At 49.0% G+C, this 15,175-nt stretch overlaps 1 protein-coding gene and 1 pseudogene across 2 annotated transcripts in view; one reads left to right on the top strand and one right to left on the bottom strand.

The window, feature by feature from the left end:
* ARHGAP40 (Rho GTPase activating protein 40) overlaps positions 1 to 15,175 on the top strand; it is a 54,384-nt gene that overhangs the window by 12,436 nt on the left and 26,773 nt on the right. Inside the window, exons 2-3 of the mRNA XM_011974973.1 lie at positions 11,092 to 11,294; positions 14,742 to 14,959. Coding sequence (XP_011830363.1) covers positions 11,092 to 11,294; positions 14,742 to 14,959 — 421 coding nt within the window. The remainder of the gene's footprint in view (positions 1 to 11,091; positions 11,295 to 14,741; positions 14,960 to 15,175) is intronic.
* On the bottom strand, positions 7 to 951 carry LOC105535779 (annotated as a pseudogene). The gene has a single exon (XR_001005498.1). The product of XR_001005498.1 is annotated as a DNA replication complex GINS protein PSF2 pseudogene (transcript).

The following is a 15,175-nucleotide window of genomic DNA, read 5'->3' as shown; positions in this document are numbered from 1 at the left end:
AGACCCAAGTGGCTCTGCTAGGGGCGATAACTTATTTGCCTAAAGCTTTTTTCTTTCTCAAAAGTGCGGAGGTGGGGCGGAGAAGGCTGATTTCTAGAAACAGATGTGGAATTGAAGAACATCCCAGGGAGCTAAGTTTTAAGGACTAATCACAAACTTGTTGCTTCTCCAACAATGTCACGAATCCATTCCTTGCACCATCACACGGTTTTCATGCATTAGAAAGTGCTTCTAGAGCTCCAGAACCATGAGTACCTCACCCTGTCCTGAGCACTCACATCCCCCAGCAAGCGGCCTGTACCAGGCCTTTCTCTAGAAGTCCTGAGACTGAGTACTCTCCGAAGGTTGGAGGTTTGTGCGGAGTTTGTACATGTGGCTGAGCACTTGTGTGAGGACAGTCCTGCTGGTGTTGATCTCCATCAAGGTCAAGTGATCCAGCTTGGCATGTGCCTCCTGTTGTCTCACAAAGCTGTCAGCAGACACTCGGAGTTTGGCTATACGAGTGTCCCACATGTCCTTGACCAGGGTCCAGATTTCATCTGCCTTTGGGATGTTGTCTGAAGCATGATTTAACAGGAGCTTGGTAAGTTCCATGTAGTAAGGGCCAGGCACTGGGGTGAAAGTTTCTTCCTTTCGTTCATGATTCCTCATCTTCTCCAACTTTTCCTATGTCCATCCACTCCGGAGGGAGCAGTCAACATTTCTGTCTTTGCTTCAGGTTAATTGCCAGCCACGGGGGCACTTCCACTGGTAAACCACGGTTAAAAGGCCCCAGGTACCCACCCCAGTGAGGTAGATCTTGTCCAGATTGAAGTTGGGGATAATGGTAACCAGGTCCTTCTCGGCCAGGAACTCGACCTCGGCCATGTCCATGGCAGCGTGAGCAGCCGGCTCGGGCCTCACGGTCTCCTCCGGCCCCTCAGCATCCCGGAGGTGGCGTGTGGCCACCGTTTTCCCCAAGATTGCCTTTCAATTTCTGCTCTAAGAGGCCCAATTCCTATCCTTCATTGATTCCTGATTCAGAACCGGGTGAGTCACTTTATCTGGGGGTTGGAGATAGGGTGGAACATGGAGCATGCACACAGCCAGTGGCATGTGCACCTGGTACCCGGGAATGTGTTTGAGTGGCAGAGTGGGCTCACCGCAGAGCTGCTGGGGTTGTGCAATAGCGTGCTGTCCCTGTCAGCTATCACTGTGTGACAAATGATCCCCAAACCCAGCGGGGATCATTTCCCGAGGCGATGATCATATACTCCCACCGCTGTGTCTGAAGGTGGCTGGGGATTAGCTGCTCTACCCTAGGCTCTGCTGGGCAGCTCCATTTCTAGCCATGGGTCCAGTTGAACTTACTCCTCCCTGCTTACTGGGCTGTGGTCTGCGCCACATGTGTTCATTCTGGGACCCAGGCAGCAGTTGTCCAGGGACGGCTCTTCTCATGGTGTTGATAGAAGTGTGAGAGGGCCACCCCACCACCTAGGCACATTGCATGCCTGGGTTTGCCCAGAGCCAAAGGCACAAGGCATCCCACACAGCCCCATTCCCTGATGGCGGCTAGCTCTCTCACCCACCTCTCTCCCTCCTTTCCCTTCACCCCCAACTTGTCACCTTCCCTCAGATTCCCTGCTCAGCAAAGTAAAGCTTGGCACTGCCCAACAGCGGCTATCTGTTGCTCCTCCAGCCCGCCCCACTGGGGACAATCTAAATTCATCGCTCCACAACATATCATTACCCAAAAATAATTATGGCACAAGGGACGTGTTCAAAAGAGTCCAGCAACTTTGTGGCTCAGGTGATAGGGATAAGAACCCAGCTGATCAGAGGCAGAACTGGGGCTACATCTGGGCTAGTGGTATTCCCTCACCAACCACAGGCTGCATCCGGCCAATGAAAGAAAAGAAAACATTCACAATTGAGGAAAGACTGTTGTACAAGCGGTTTATTAAACAGTGTTTGAGAACATGGACTACAGAGCCAGACTTCCTGGGGTCAAATCCAGTTCTGCCGTTTACTAGTCAGGTAACCTTACAGAAGGCACTTAATCACTGTGCCTCTGTTTTCCCATCTGTAAAATGGGATAATAATAAGTTGTGAAGAGTAAATGAGTTAATCCATGCTAAGCAGTGTTTCTCAGCCAGAATGATGGTGTTCCCCAGGGAACATATGGCAAGGTCTGGAGACATGTGTCATTGTTAAAACTGAGAGGGATGCTTTGGCATCTAGTGGGTAGAGGTCAGGGATGCTGCTAAACTTACTACAATACACAGGACAGCCCTCCTTCACAGCAAATAATCATCCTGCTGACATGCTGTTAGTACTGAGCTTGAGGAAGTTTGTATGTATGTATGTATGTATGTATGTATGTATGTATTTATTTTGAGGTGGAGTCTCATGCTGTTACCCAGGCTGGAGTGCAGTGGTACAGTCTTGGCTCACTGCAACCTTCGCCTCCTGGGTTCAAGCGATTCTCCTGCCTCAGTCTTCTGAGTAGCCAGAATTACAGGTGCCTGCCACCACGCCCAGCTAATTATTTGTATATTATACAACATGTTTCACCATATTGGCCAGGCTGGTCTCGAACTCCTGACCTCATGATCCACCCGCTTTGGCCTCCCAAAGCATTGGGATTACAGGTGTGAGCTACCACGCCTGGCCTGAGGAACTTTAATGCAGTGTTCAGAGTAGTACCTTGCAGCAGGTCACTGTTAATGCCTGTTGGTTAGAATAGTCAATGCCAGCTCACTGGTAACCTTACAGAAGGCACTTAATCACTGTGCCTCTGTTTTCCCATCTGTAAAATGGGATAATAATAAGTTGTGAAGAGTAAATGAGTTAATCCATGCTAAGCAGTGTTTCTCAGCCAGAATGATGGTTCCCAGGGAACATTTGGCAAGGTCTGGAGACATGTGTCATTGTTAAAACTGAGAGGGATGCTTTGATTGCATGCCTGGGTTTGCCCAGAGCCAAAGGCACAAGGCATCCCACACAGCCCCATTCCCTGATGGCGGCTAGCTCTCTCACCCACCTCTCTCCCTCCTTTCCCTTCACCCCCAACTTGTCACCTTCCCTCAGATTCCCTGCTCAGCAAAGTAAAGCTTGGCACTGCCCAACAGCGGCTATCTGTTGCTCCTCCAGCCCGCCCCACTGGGGACAATCTAAATTCATCGCTCCACAACATATCATTACCCAAAAATAATTATGGCACAAGGGACGTGTTCAAAAGAGTCCAGCAACTTTGTGGCTCAGGTGATAGGGATAAGAACCCAGCTGATCAGAGGCAGAATTGGGGCTACATCTGGGCTAGTGGTATTCCCTCACCAACCACAGGCTGCATCCGGCCAATGAAAGAAAAGAAAACATTCACAATTGAGGAAAGACTGTTGTACAAGCGGTTTATTAAACAGTGTTTGAGAACATGGACTACAGAGCCAGACTTCCTGGGGTCAAATCCAGTTCTGCCGTTTACTAGTCAGGTAACCTTACAGAAGGCACTTAATCACTGTGCCTCTGTTTTCCCATCTGTAAAATGGGATAATAATAAGTTGTGAAGAGTAAATGAGTTAATCCATGCTAAGCAGTGTTTCTCAGCCAGAATGATGGTGTTCCCCAGGGAACATATGGCAAGGTCTGGAGACATGTGTCATTGTTAAAACTGAGAGGGATGCTTTGGCATCTAGTGGGTAGAGGTCAGGGATGCTGCTAAACTTACTACAATACACAGGACAGCCCTCCTTCACAGCAAATAATCATCCTGCTGACATGCTGTTAGTACTGAGCTTGAGGAAGTTTGTATGTATGTATGTATGTATGTATGTATGTATGTATTTATTTTGAGGTGGAGTCTCATGCTGTTACCCAGGCTGGAGTGCAGTGGTACAGTCTTGGCTCACTGCAACCTTCACCTCCTGGGTTCAAGCGATTCTCCTGCCTCAGTCTTCTGAGTAGCCAGAATTACAGGTGCCTGCCACCACGCCCAGCTAATTATTTGTATATTATACAACATGTTTCACCATGTTGGCCAGGCTGGTCTCGAACTCCTGACCTCATGATCCACCCGCTTTGGCCTCCCAAAGCACTGGGATTACAGGTGTGAGCTACCACGCCTGGCCTGAGGAACTTTAATGCAGTGTTCAGAGTAGTACCTTGCAGCAGGTCACTGTTAATGCCTGTTGGTTAGAATAGTCAATGCCAGCTCACTCCAGGGCATGTGTTGGAGTCACTTGTCCCTATGGCCACAGAACCTGAGCTTGTGACTAAAGCCTTTTCCTTCGCTCACTGTAACCTATAATACTTATGATGAGGATAATGGTGATGCTGCCAATAATGATAATAGTACCTATTATTATTACAACAATTCCCATTTCTTGTGCACCTAGTATAGGCCAGATATTTTGTCAGACGTCTCATTTACATTTCCTGTGATGCTCGCAGTGAGGATAGCTCTGACTGGCCCCCACTTTGCAGAGGAAACTGAGGCTAAGACAGGTGAAACATCTCGCCCAAGATTCCTCGGTGTCAGGTGGGGACGGAACTCAGCCTGTTGAACTCTGGAATGCCACACCCTCTGCTGTCAGCATTTCGTCAGAGCCAGGGTGGCGAGGTCAAGGGCAGGCTCTCTCAGTGGAATTGAAGGCTGCCCCCAAAGCCCTATTCACCACTTTTGGGGGAAGCCCTCGGCTGGGTTGCTGAAGCCAGGCCATGCTCCCTGCCCCAGCAGGTCCAGGCTGAGCTGACCTGGTTTGGCTGCTGGAGGGGAGGCTCGGCCACACCTCCACCGGCTCATCCCGATGGCCCACATTCTTGCTCCCTCGGTCATGCCGGCTCTCGGCTTCGCTGAGCAGGCTCTCGGCTTTGCTGAGCAGGCTCTCGCTTCTGTGGCTCTCAGCCTTGCATGGGTTTCTGCAGCCCTGCCCTTTGGGAAAGGCCTTTGCTCCACTGTCATATTATTCTCACTGCCTGCTGTGACCTCAGGGGCAAGGATCTCGCTAAGATCACCTTGCAAAGCCCCCTTCTCTACCCCTGCCTTCCCATTTTACAGACTTGGAAGCTGAGGTCCATAGAGGAAAAGGGACATGCCCACAGCTGCACAGAGCATGAGCAGGGGAGCTTGGATGGGAGCCGAGGACTTCTAGGCCCTGCCTCATCTTCCAGGCCACCTGGGGGGAAAGTTCGTGTGTGTGGAGAGAAGGGCTTTGCATTCAGGAAGGCTCCAAGCCACTGTGAGGGCTCCAGCCCTCTGACTCTCTGCGGGAATATATTTCTTCCATGGTCTGCGCTTGTAAGCCCTTGACCACTCTGCAGGACAGGAACCAGAGGCCACTCACTGGCTGGGCAGTCTTGGGTGAATCACTTGCCCTGTCTGAATCTCAGATAGGAAGAGCCCAGAAGCAACATATATTGATCAAACTACATTGACTGAGGACTTCCTGTTCTAAGCACCTTATATATATTCGCTTCCTAGTAACTGGCCACAGTAAGGGCTCAATAAACATTTGCTGAATGAGTGAATCGGCTCTTACACTACACTGCCCAAGGTAGTCTGTTAGCTTCATATTAAAATGAGGAAGCTAAGGCCCAGCCAGGTTTGGGGACTCCCCAAGGTGACATTGCTAATAAACAACAAATCTAGGATTCAAATTCAGACCCATTTGACACTAGAGCCAAATTTCTGACTTTTTTTTTTTTTTTCCTGAGACGGAGTCTCACACTGTCACCTGAGCTGGAGTGCAGTGGTGCGATCTCGGTTCACTGCAATCTCTGCCTCCCAGGTTCAAGCAATTCTCCTGCCTCAGCCTCCTGAGTAGCTGGGATTCCAGGCACCCGCTACCACGCCCACTAATTTTTTGTATTTTTTAGTAGAGATGGGGTTTCACCATGTTGACCAGGCTGGTCTTGAACTCCTGACCTCGTGATTCACCCGTCTCAGCCTCCCAAAGTGCTGGGATTACAGGCGTGAACCACCGCACCCAAAGTTCTTGACTTCTAAATTTACAAATCAGTTTATCTATTGCTTTGTGGCACCTAACGACCATCATTTTATTCTGCTCAGGGATTCGATGGGTAAGGAATTGGGACAGAGCGGGCAAGGGTACCTGCCCTCTGCTCCGTGATGTCTGGGGTGTCACCTGGGAAGACTGAACGGCTGGGGGTGACTTCTTGCTGGGGACTGGAGTCATCTGTCTGGAAGTTTCTCTACTCATGTGCCTGACACCTACACTAAAACAATTCAAGGGTGAGGTTCGGCTCAGGCTGTCGACTGGGGCACCTGCATGTGACCTGGCACTTGGCCTGAGCTTCTCAATGTAGCAACCCGTTCCAAGGAGCAAGCAGAGAGTGAGAGAGGCAGGTGGGATCAGCTTGGTCACTATGACCAGACGGAGAAGTCTCATCACTTGACCTCTGCTGTGTTCTCTTAGCTGAAGCTGTCACAGCCTGACAGATTCAAGGGGAGGAGACACAGGCCCCACCTCCCCATGGGAGAACTGTGAAAGAATGTTGGGCCATACATGGTATCCGCTACAACTACGATATTCCAGGCAGTGTTCTAGGCACTGGGAAGACAGCAGGGAATAGAGAAGCCAAGAAATAAATAGTTCCAATAGAAATGGATGTGTTATAGAAAAGCAAAGAGCAGAGACCTAATCCAGGTTAGGGATGAGAAAAGTTGTGTTTGAGGAAGAGACTTTGAGTCTGAGACCTGAAGGGTAGTTAGCAGACAAGGGAGGGACATTCCAGGCAGAGGGAAGAAGGAGGTATGTGAGACGAGGCTAGAAGCATAGGCAGGTCAGCCCAATGCCTTTGTAAGGCATTTGGATTTTATCCTCAGTGTCCTGGGATACCATGAGGATTCCTAGATGCAGTGAAAGGCCAGTTCTGGGAGCTTGGAAGATCTTTCTGAACCAGAGAAGGATACATAGAAGAAACATAGGAAGACTGCGATGAGGCTGTGGTTCAGGCGAGAAGTGATGGTGGCTTGGGCCAGAGTGGTGGTTCAGAAGTTAGTGGATAGAAGAGTTGTATGAAAGGTAAAATTCATTAGAGGTTCATGGAATGTGGAGACACCAAAAAGGGTGTGAGGAGTGGCTCTCAGAGTGCTTGATGGAACCATTTGATGAGACAGGAAACTCTGAGAGGGGCACAGTGTCTAGAGTGGGGAAGAAAAAATGCATTTAGATTATTTCATTTACACCTGGGGCCTCCCTAAATCATCTAGTATGGCAGTGAAGTGCCCTGGCACTGGGCCTTGCAACCTGGGTTCAAATCCGAGTTTTGCCACTTGCCAATGGGATAAGTCTGGGTGAGTCCCCCAATCCTGTTGTGTCTGTTTCCTTGTCGGTAATTTGGAGACAATAGCACCCCCACATGGGACTGATGTATTAAACTGAGGCTTGGCCAGGCTTGATGGCTTACATGTGGACTCCCAGCACTTTGGGAGGATCACTGGAGTCAAGGCATTTGAGGGCAGCCTGAGCAGCATAGCAAGACCTTGTCTCTACCGAAAATCAAAAATTAACTAGGCATGGTGGCATGTGCCTGTAATTCTAGCTACTTGGGGGGCTGAGGTGGGAGCATTGCTTGAGCCCAAGACTTTGAGGCAGCAGTGAGCTATGATCATGCCATTGCACTTGAGACAGAGCAAGACCTTTTTCAAATAAAAAGAAATAAACTGATGCTTGAACATGTTTGCCTCTGGGTGTGTAGTAAGTACTCGGTAAAGGTTTAAAAAACCAAATTACAACTGGAGGCCGCGCTGTATATTTAGGACCTGCGTACTTTTCTGCACGCGCTATACCTCAACGAAGCGCTGGAAACAAAACAAAGCATCAGCTGTATTTGTGAGGCTCTGAACACCTTTTGTGGATGTGTTCTCTTCCTATCGTTCTCTTCCTAGAAGAGGTGCACTCACCGCCATGCTGCAGAATGCAATGTTGGAACAATGACACCTTTAGCACTGTGGGTGTTTCATTTTGTTTCTGTTCTTTCCTGTGCCCCTCTCTGACCTCCTCAGAATGTTCTTCCAAAGAAATAATTGCTGCCCCCTCACTGCTTAGCTATCAAATGGTGACAGTGTTGACAATTTTGCTTGGGTTTAGTCGCTGCAGTTTTCAAATTGTCACGAAAACACACAGATGTCGGTAATTTCAAAGTGAATCGCAAAGCAACCAAGGAAACGGAGCTGTGCCCCCAGCATGGGGTGCCAAACAGATTCGCAGGAGGCACTGACTAGTAGTTTTCTCAAAAAGCATAAATAGAGCGGAACAGCCAATTTTATAATTAACTGGGACTTGGTCTCCAGTGAAGCTTCTGCTCTGTGCAAATGCTGGAGCTGTTGCCAGGAGGTTGCGCCATGTCCCTTCCTTCAGGCTCTGGCCAACTGGAGGTTTCTTTGCTCTACCACATTTTGAGTCTGTTTCAGGATGGAATTGTTTAGGACTCGGAGTTGAGCTCTGTGTGGGCAGGCTGCCTGGGAGGAAGCCACAAGCCGGGGTCTATGGTAAAATCCTGGCAGGACAGGCCATGGGCAGAAAGAACATGGGTCCCTCATTCAAACATTGTTAAGAATTTTGAGATGGTGACAGCAGAGCTCTGAACCAAGTGTGGGCTGCTTCCGAACCTGGGCCCTGTGTGACTGCACAGGTCGCACATCCATGGAGCCAGCCCTAGGTCCTAGATTACACCTCCAGAAACGGACGGGACAACAGTGAGTGAAGTCATAGGCTGAGGGCAAAATACGCCTTCAGGGACTCCAGGGGATGGGATCCCACAAGAGGGGGCTAAGCAGGCAGCAGACGTAAAGTCGAAACAAACAAACATCCAATAAAATAGTCCTTTTTTAGAGGTCATGCGGCAAGAGTTCACAAACCCTCTGATTCAGCAATTCTGCTTCTAGGATTCTCTTCTACTGTACAAAGGAGCAAAGGTAACAGATGGTATTGTCTGTGATATTGATGAATAGATACAACCCAAACTTTCATCAAAAGGAGATGGGGGTATTTCAAGTAAACGCGCTGTGTGGGGGACCCGCCTGTGAGCATCCAGCTCCTCAGTAAAGAGCTATCAAATGCTTAGCATGCATGGGACTGTTGTGGGGCTGGTGGAGGACTTGAGTTCTGGGTCTTGGCTGACATGAGCCCAAAACAATGTCCCCTGAGTGAAGAAGAGAGTGCCTGCCTTTAGGTTAAATATGCCAGGGGAGAAATATGAGATGTCTGCACACCAAGGTGTTAGCACGGAAAATGTGGTCGCAGTCGCAGGAGAATGATTCATTTTCTACTTTGCTCACTTCTGCATTGCTGGGAATTTTTACAATAACTGCATATTGATTTTATAATGGAAAATATAGCTAACAAAAATCTGTTTTAAGGCCGGGCTCACTGGCTCATTCCTGTAATCCCAGTACTTTAGGAGGCCAAGGGAGGCGGATTGCTTGAGCCCAGGAGTTCGAGAACAGCCTGGGTAACATGGCAAAAACCCTGTCTCTACAAAAAATGCAAAAATTAGCCAGGCATGGTTGTGTGTGTCTGTAGTCCCAGCTACTCAAGAGTCTTGAGGTAGGAGGATGGCTTGAGCCTGGGAGGCGGAGGTTGCCATGAGTCATATCACGCCACTGCACTCCAGCCTGGGCCATAGAACCAGACCTTGTCTCAAAAAACAAAAACAAACAAACAAACAAACAAAACCAGAAAAGCATATATGTATGTATTTTTTAAAAAAGCAGCATGTGAGGAGGCTGAGGCAGGAGAATCACTTGAACCGGGAGGCGGAGCTTGCAGTGAGCCGAGATTGCGCCATTGCACTCCAGCCTGGGCGACAGAGCGAGACTCTGTCTCAAAAAAAAAAAAAAAAAAAAAAGCAGCATGTGGATGACTTTTCCTTTTTAATCCAAATGAGTCTTGTTTTTTTAAAAGGACAGTTCAAACCACCTATGTTTATTGGTTTTCTTTGCCTTTTGTTTGTTTCCACATGGGAGCTTAAATATCTATAGAACTTGCAGAATATACACTTTTCCCACTTAAGGAAACTGGGGAAATGGATTTCTTCCCTCTCTTCTGGCAGGGGTAGTTTATGGTCTATTTGCTGGCCCGTGTCAGGGTCTAGATGACTCCAGTGTAGTATTTTTGCCATTATGACCAGCTCCACCGTTTCTCAAGGATTTGGGCCAGCAACAGAGGCATTTTGTCCCTAAGCTCATCTGAAGTCCTGGACTTCATTTATATGGACCAGGAGACTTGCACTGTCTTACTCTGAGATTCGTTGATTGCATGAAGCAGAAATTCATTGATCGTAGCTTGGGAAGAAGAGGGGCATTAAAGGGAAGGATGTGGGAATGGGGGCTCTAGGGTAAACCACATAGCCTGGATCATGAGAAGCTGCAAGTGGGACCTGGAAAATCAAGCTTAGGTTACCCCACATCCCTCCATGGCTGCAGAGGGTCTCCTCTCAGCTTCTCTTGGAAGACTGGCCACTCCAGTCCCTCCAGCCCCACACGGCTTCCAGTTCACGTGCCTGATACTGACCCCTCTGCCCTTGGTTGAACACCTTGAGAGAATGAGACTAACTCCGTGATGTATAGTGCCTCTGTGATCAGGTACTTGCTCTGTTCAAAGCTGGCTGGGAGAGGGGAGGAGATGAGGTGCCCTGTGATACAAACAGGAAAACCAGGGCTTGGCAGCCAGACTCACAAAGGAGGAGGTGTGAGGGAAGGAGATAGGAGACTCTCTGGGTAAAAATTCGGTGAGATCCGTGAGACACTGCCCTGTCATTTCCTCGCCTGTCTTGGTGTTTAATCCCCTCTCGGGAATGCTGCATTTACCGTACGTATGTCCAAGACGGTTCGCCTTCACCAAGAAGGTGGAAGCAAGCAAAGCAGTCTGGCCCTGCTCTGTCCCCTGCAGCACTGCTGGTTTGCAAGGATCCCACAGGGGTGATGGGTCACCAGTTGATTTGCTGAGATCACCCTCAGAAACGTGCCTGGGAAGCTTGCTTAGCCCCCAGGGGCCCCAGGCTGATTTCTGGAGAGCCACAAGCCCCAGCACAACCCCCATCATGAGCAGAGACTTGCTGACCTCCTTGCACCTTCCCCACTTGCTACAGCTCTGGCCCCTCCTCAGGCCGAATGAATCAGCTTCCCCAGAAGAATCCCCTGCAACCACGCCCTGCCGGCTGTTCCCACTCCCGGCTGTCCTCGTCGGAGAGCTCCAGCATGGATGGCTTTTGGATGGAGGTGGAACGGATCCAACAGAGAGATGAGCTGAGGGAAGAGGACAGTGGCGGGAATGAAGGCCAGTTTCCAGAGGGTGAGGGATCCCGGCGGGGGCCTGTAGGGGTGGTGGGAGGGCTTGATTCCAGGCAGAGAAATGTGAGAGGATCCAGATGTGAACCAGAACATGACAGCATTTTCTCTGTTGCCTGGACTGGTGCAGTATCCTCTTCACTGCTCTCCCTGCTTCACCCGTGCTCCTTACTGTCTGTTCTCCATGCCATAGTCAAGACGATGTTTTAGTAAAGTTAATTAGATTATGTCCCTCCTTAGAGTGAGTCCTTCAGGAAATATTTTTTGAGTCCGTATTATGTGCCAGACACTGTTTAGGCACTGGGGATACAACAGTGAATATAAAACAGTCTCCTATCTACAGAGCTAATGTTCTAGGGAAATTCTAAGCCCTCTGCTCAAAATCCTCAAATATCTCTCCATCTATCTCAGAGTAATAGACAATTATGTGTCCCTATTATCTACTACTATGTAACAAACCACCTCAAGCTCAGCAGCATAATGCAACAATAATCAATTATTATGACTATTATTATACTTCACTGTTGGAGGGGTTGAGTGGGCTCAGCTAGGCAGTTCTTGCTCAGAGCCTCTTATGCAGTTACAATCAAATGGTGGCTGGGGCTGGAGTCATCTCAAATGATTTCTCATCTATGTGCCTGGTGGTGGATGTGACCTTCAGGGGGCCTCATCTGGGAGTATCATCTGGGATTATCATCTGGAATATCTGCATGAGGGCTCCACATGTGGCCTGGGCTTCCTCACAGCATGGCAGCTAGGTTCCAAGCACAAGACCAAGAGAGAGAGCTGGGTAGAAGCTGTTTTGCTGCTTATGACCCAGCTTTAGAAGAAAGACAGCATTGCTTCTGCTGCATTCTGTTATCCTGCATGCAGCTATGTTCAAGAGGAGGGGAATTAGACTCCACCCCTTGATGGGGTGAGAGTCAAAGAATTTGGGGACATGTAATAAAGCCACCAGATCATAACTTACCAGGCTTTACATAATTGACTTCGGGCCTCCTCCCTGGCTCTTCTTCTCCCACCCTGACTTGCTGTCACTCTACTTCTGTCCTCGGGCCTCCTTGCTGGTCCTTGACCCTAAAAGCACTTTCCTGCCTCAAGTCCTTTGTCCTCACTGATCCCTTGGCCTAAAATGCTCTTGCCCCAGGCATCTGCACGGCTTGTTCTCTCCAGTCAGGACTGGGCTCAAACGTTACCTCCTCAGAGAGGTCTTCAGCAGCTTCCCTACATAAAGTAGCACCTCTGCCCCATCACTCTCTAGCTCCTGCCCTGCTCTATTCGTTGCTACAGCGATGATCACTGCCTGACTTTACCTAGTGCACTTCACTGTGTATGTGCCTGTGACCCCCACTAGAATGTAACTTCCATGAGGCCAGGGACATCATCGGCCCTTTTCACTGCTGTGTCCACAGTGCCTGGAAAAGAGCCAAGCACATTCCCATCCTCCATCCTTACCTGTTCAGCAGATGAGGGAATGAAAGGGCTCCACATGGAACCCTTCCTGGTTTGGCATGTAATTCAGCTGGGCTTGCCCCTGGTTGGCAAAACAGACGATGCGGTGATGCAGACCTCTTAAGGGCCTAGTAGTCACATGCAGTGCCTCCAACTGTGAATGTAAAAAAATCCCTGGTTATACTAGAAGTGGTTTCAGGAGATGCCCTGCATAAGAGGTCCTCCATGTGGCCTCTCTGGCATCTAATTTCCAACAATACACAGGGAGTGGAGTCAGATAGGGTCAGAGAGAAGCCACTTTGAGCAACTAAACAAACACAGGAGCTGTTTTAGACTCACAGGGCTGAGGGATCCTGAGTGGCATCGAGCCAAGATTGTTTTTGTTTTGTTTTGTTTTGTTTCCTTTCTTTTCTTTTTATTCATTTAATTTTTGAGACAGAGTTTCACTCTGTCTCCCAGGCTAGGGTGCAGTGGTACAATCTCGGCCCACTGCAACCTCCACCTCCCTCCTGGGTTTAAGCGATTCTCCTGCCTCAGCCTCCCAAGTAATTGGGACTACTGGCATTTACCAGCACACCCATCTAATTTTTGTATTTTTAGTAGAGATGGGGTTTCGCCATGTTGGCCAGGCTGGTCTTGAACTCCTGATCTCAGGTGATCTGCCCACCTTGGCCTTCCAAAGTGCTGGGATTACAGGCATGAGCCACCGTGCCCGGCCATCTTTTCTTTTTATTCAGACACCAACTTGAACCAGAGGGATTGTTAATAACTTATTTTTCCCATCAATGTCTATTCATGGCAGGTGATGTTGGATGCTCCATTTATGGTAGGGATCTTGTTTCCTTTTAAAATAGATTTGTTTAAGTAAAAAATGTAGCCCAAGATTAAGGGGATATATTTGGTAAGGAATTTTACAGGGATAATTAGATAGAGATGAAAATTATAAAGGTGGTAGGTGAATGCCTACATTTCAAGACACAGTGGCTCATTGAAAGGATCCTGTACAAACAAAAAAATGTCTGGTATTGTGATAGAATCAGTACCTCCACCAGCCAGCACAAGTCAGGAATGGACCCACAACGTTGCAGCTGCCCTGGAGGCATCTGTTCTGGTTCCCAAGTGCAGGGAAAATGTTGGGGGAAGACTTGGATTATTCCTTTTGCAAAACCCAGGCTGCCATAAAAGCAGTTTTGTTTGAGTTTTAAAAACAATTATTACTTTGTTGACTAACTTGGTCAACACTGGGTACAACTGTACACCCTACCAATCCTCTCGCACATGTGTTCAACTTCCAGTACGAGCTCTTGTGCATTTCCCCCATAAGGCCAGTGTTTCTCAAGTGTGATCTGAAGACCCTATTGCATTAGAATAATCTGAGGAAGACATTCCAAGTGCCGATTATCAGGCGTGAGGCCTGAACTCCTGGAGCAGAATCCCTGGAGGTAGGACCCGAGATCCTGAAGTCTTAACACACCCTCCCATTCCAACTGATGGTTTTGCTATGGGACTATGACAGTTTCCTTAGGAAGCATAGCCGAGGGGACAATTCCAACACAAATAAGGTCTTGAATATGGAGGACTTCCCAAAGGGACATCAACACCCAGCACCAACTTCCCAACGGGACCCCGTGTGACCCTGTGGTGGTCTCTGCCAGATTTTGGAGAAGTGGGTTCATTACTTTGGAGAGAAGTGGGTCCAAAATCAGAACATGCAGGGCCCTTCAGCCAGCTCTGTTTTCCAGGGATGGCTATGTTATGGGTTGACATCCATACACTGACTAATGCCATCAGTACCCCCTACCCCGCCCCCAATTCTCAGAAGGCTCATTAGATCTTCTCCCCCAAAGAGTCTGGTTGGTGTTAATAGGTCTCATGATCAGATATGCAGAAACTCCTGTGTCCAGGTGAGTGTGTGCTTCTATGCAGAACTTTGGTTACCATGTGTGGCTGAGTGCAGAGCTGTGTGTGTTCATCTGGGTTCTACTTCCGTTGGCAGAAGGGGAAGCTGAATCCCAGTGGCTGCAGGACACAGGCCTGTCGGGCCTCCTTGGTGGCCTTGGCTTGGACAGTGATCACAAGGAGCTCCTGTCCACCCTGACACAAACCCAGGTGGCCGCTGTGTGCCGCCGGCTGGACATCTATGCTCGCTCAGTGCGAAGACAACACAAGACACCTGCCAGAGATGTCAGGGATGTCTTCGGGGTCTTCAATTCAGCGGTAAGTGGCATATGGGTCATTGCAGGCCCTGTCTGACTGGGATCTCTGTGCTGCCACGACAGCCTGAGAGATGCAGTGATCCTGCTGAAGGGCTGTGTTGGTATGTGTATGTGTGTGTGTGTTGGTGTGTGGGTGTTGGTATGTGTGTTGGTGTGTGTGTTGGAATATGTGTGTGTTAGTGTGTGTGTGTTGGTCTGTGTGTTGGGGTGTGTTGAT

Source organism: Mandrillus leucophaeus, unplaced genomic scaffold (genome assembly GCF_000951045.1).
Source record: "Mandrillus leucophaeus isolate KB7577 unplaced genomic scaffold, Mleu.le_1.0 Scaffold150, whole genome shotgun sequence".
NCBI classification, from domain to species: domain Eukaryota; kingdom Metazoa; phylum Chordata; class Mammalia; order Primates; family Cercopithecidae; genus Mandrillus; species Mandrillus leucophaeus.
The sequence above is the reverse complement of the archived record's forward strand: the minus strand, read 5'-3'. Positions and strand labels throughout refer to the sequence as shown.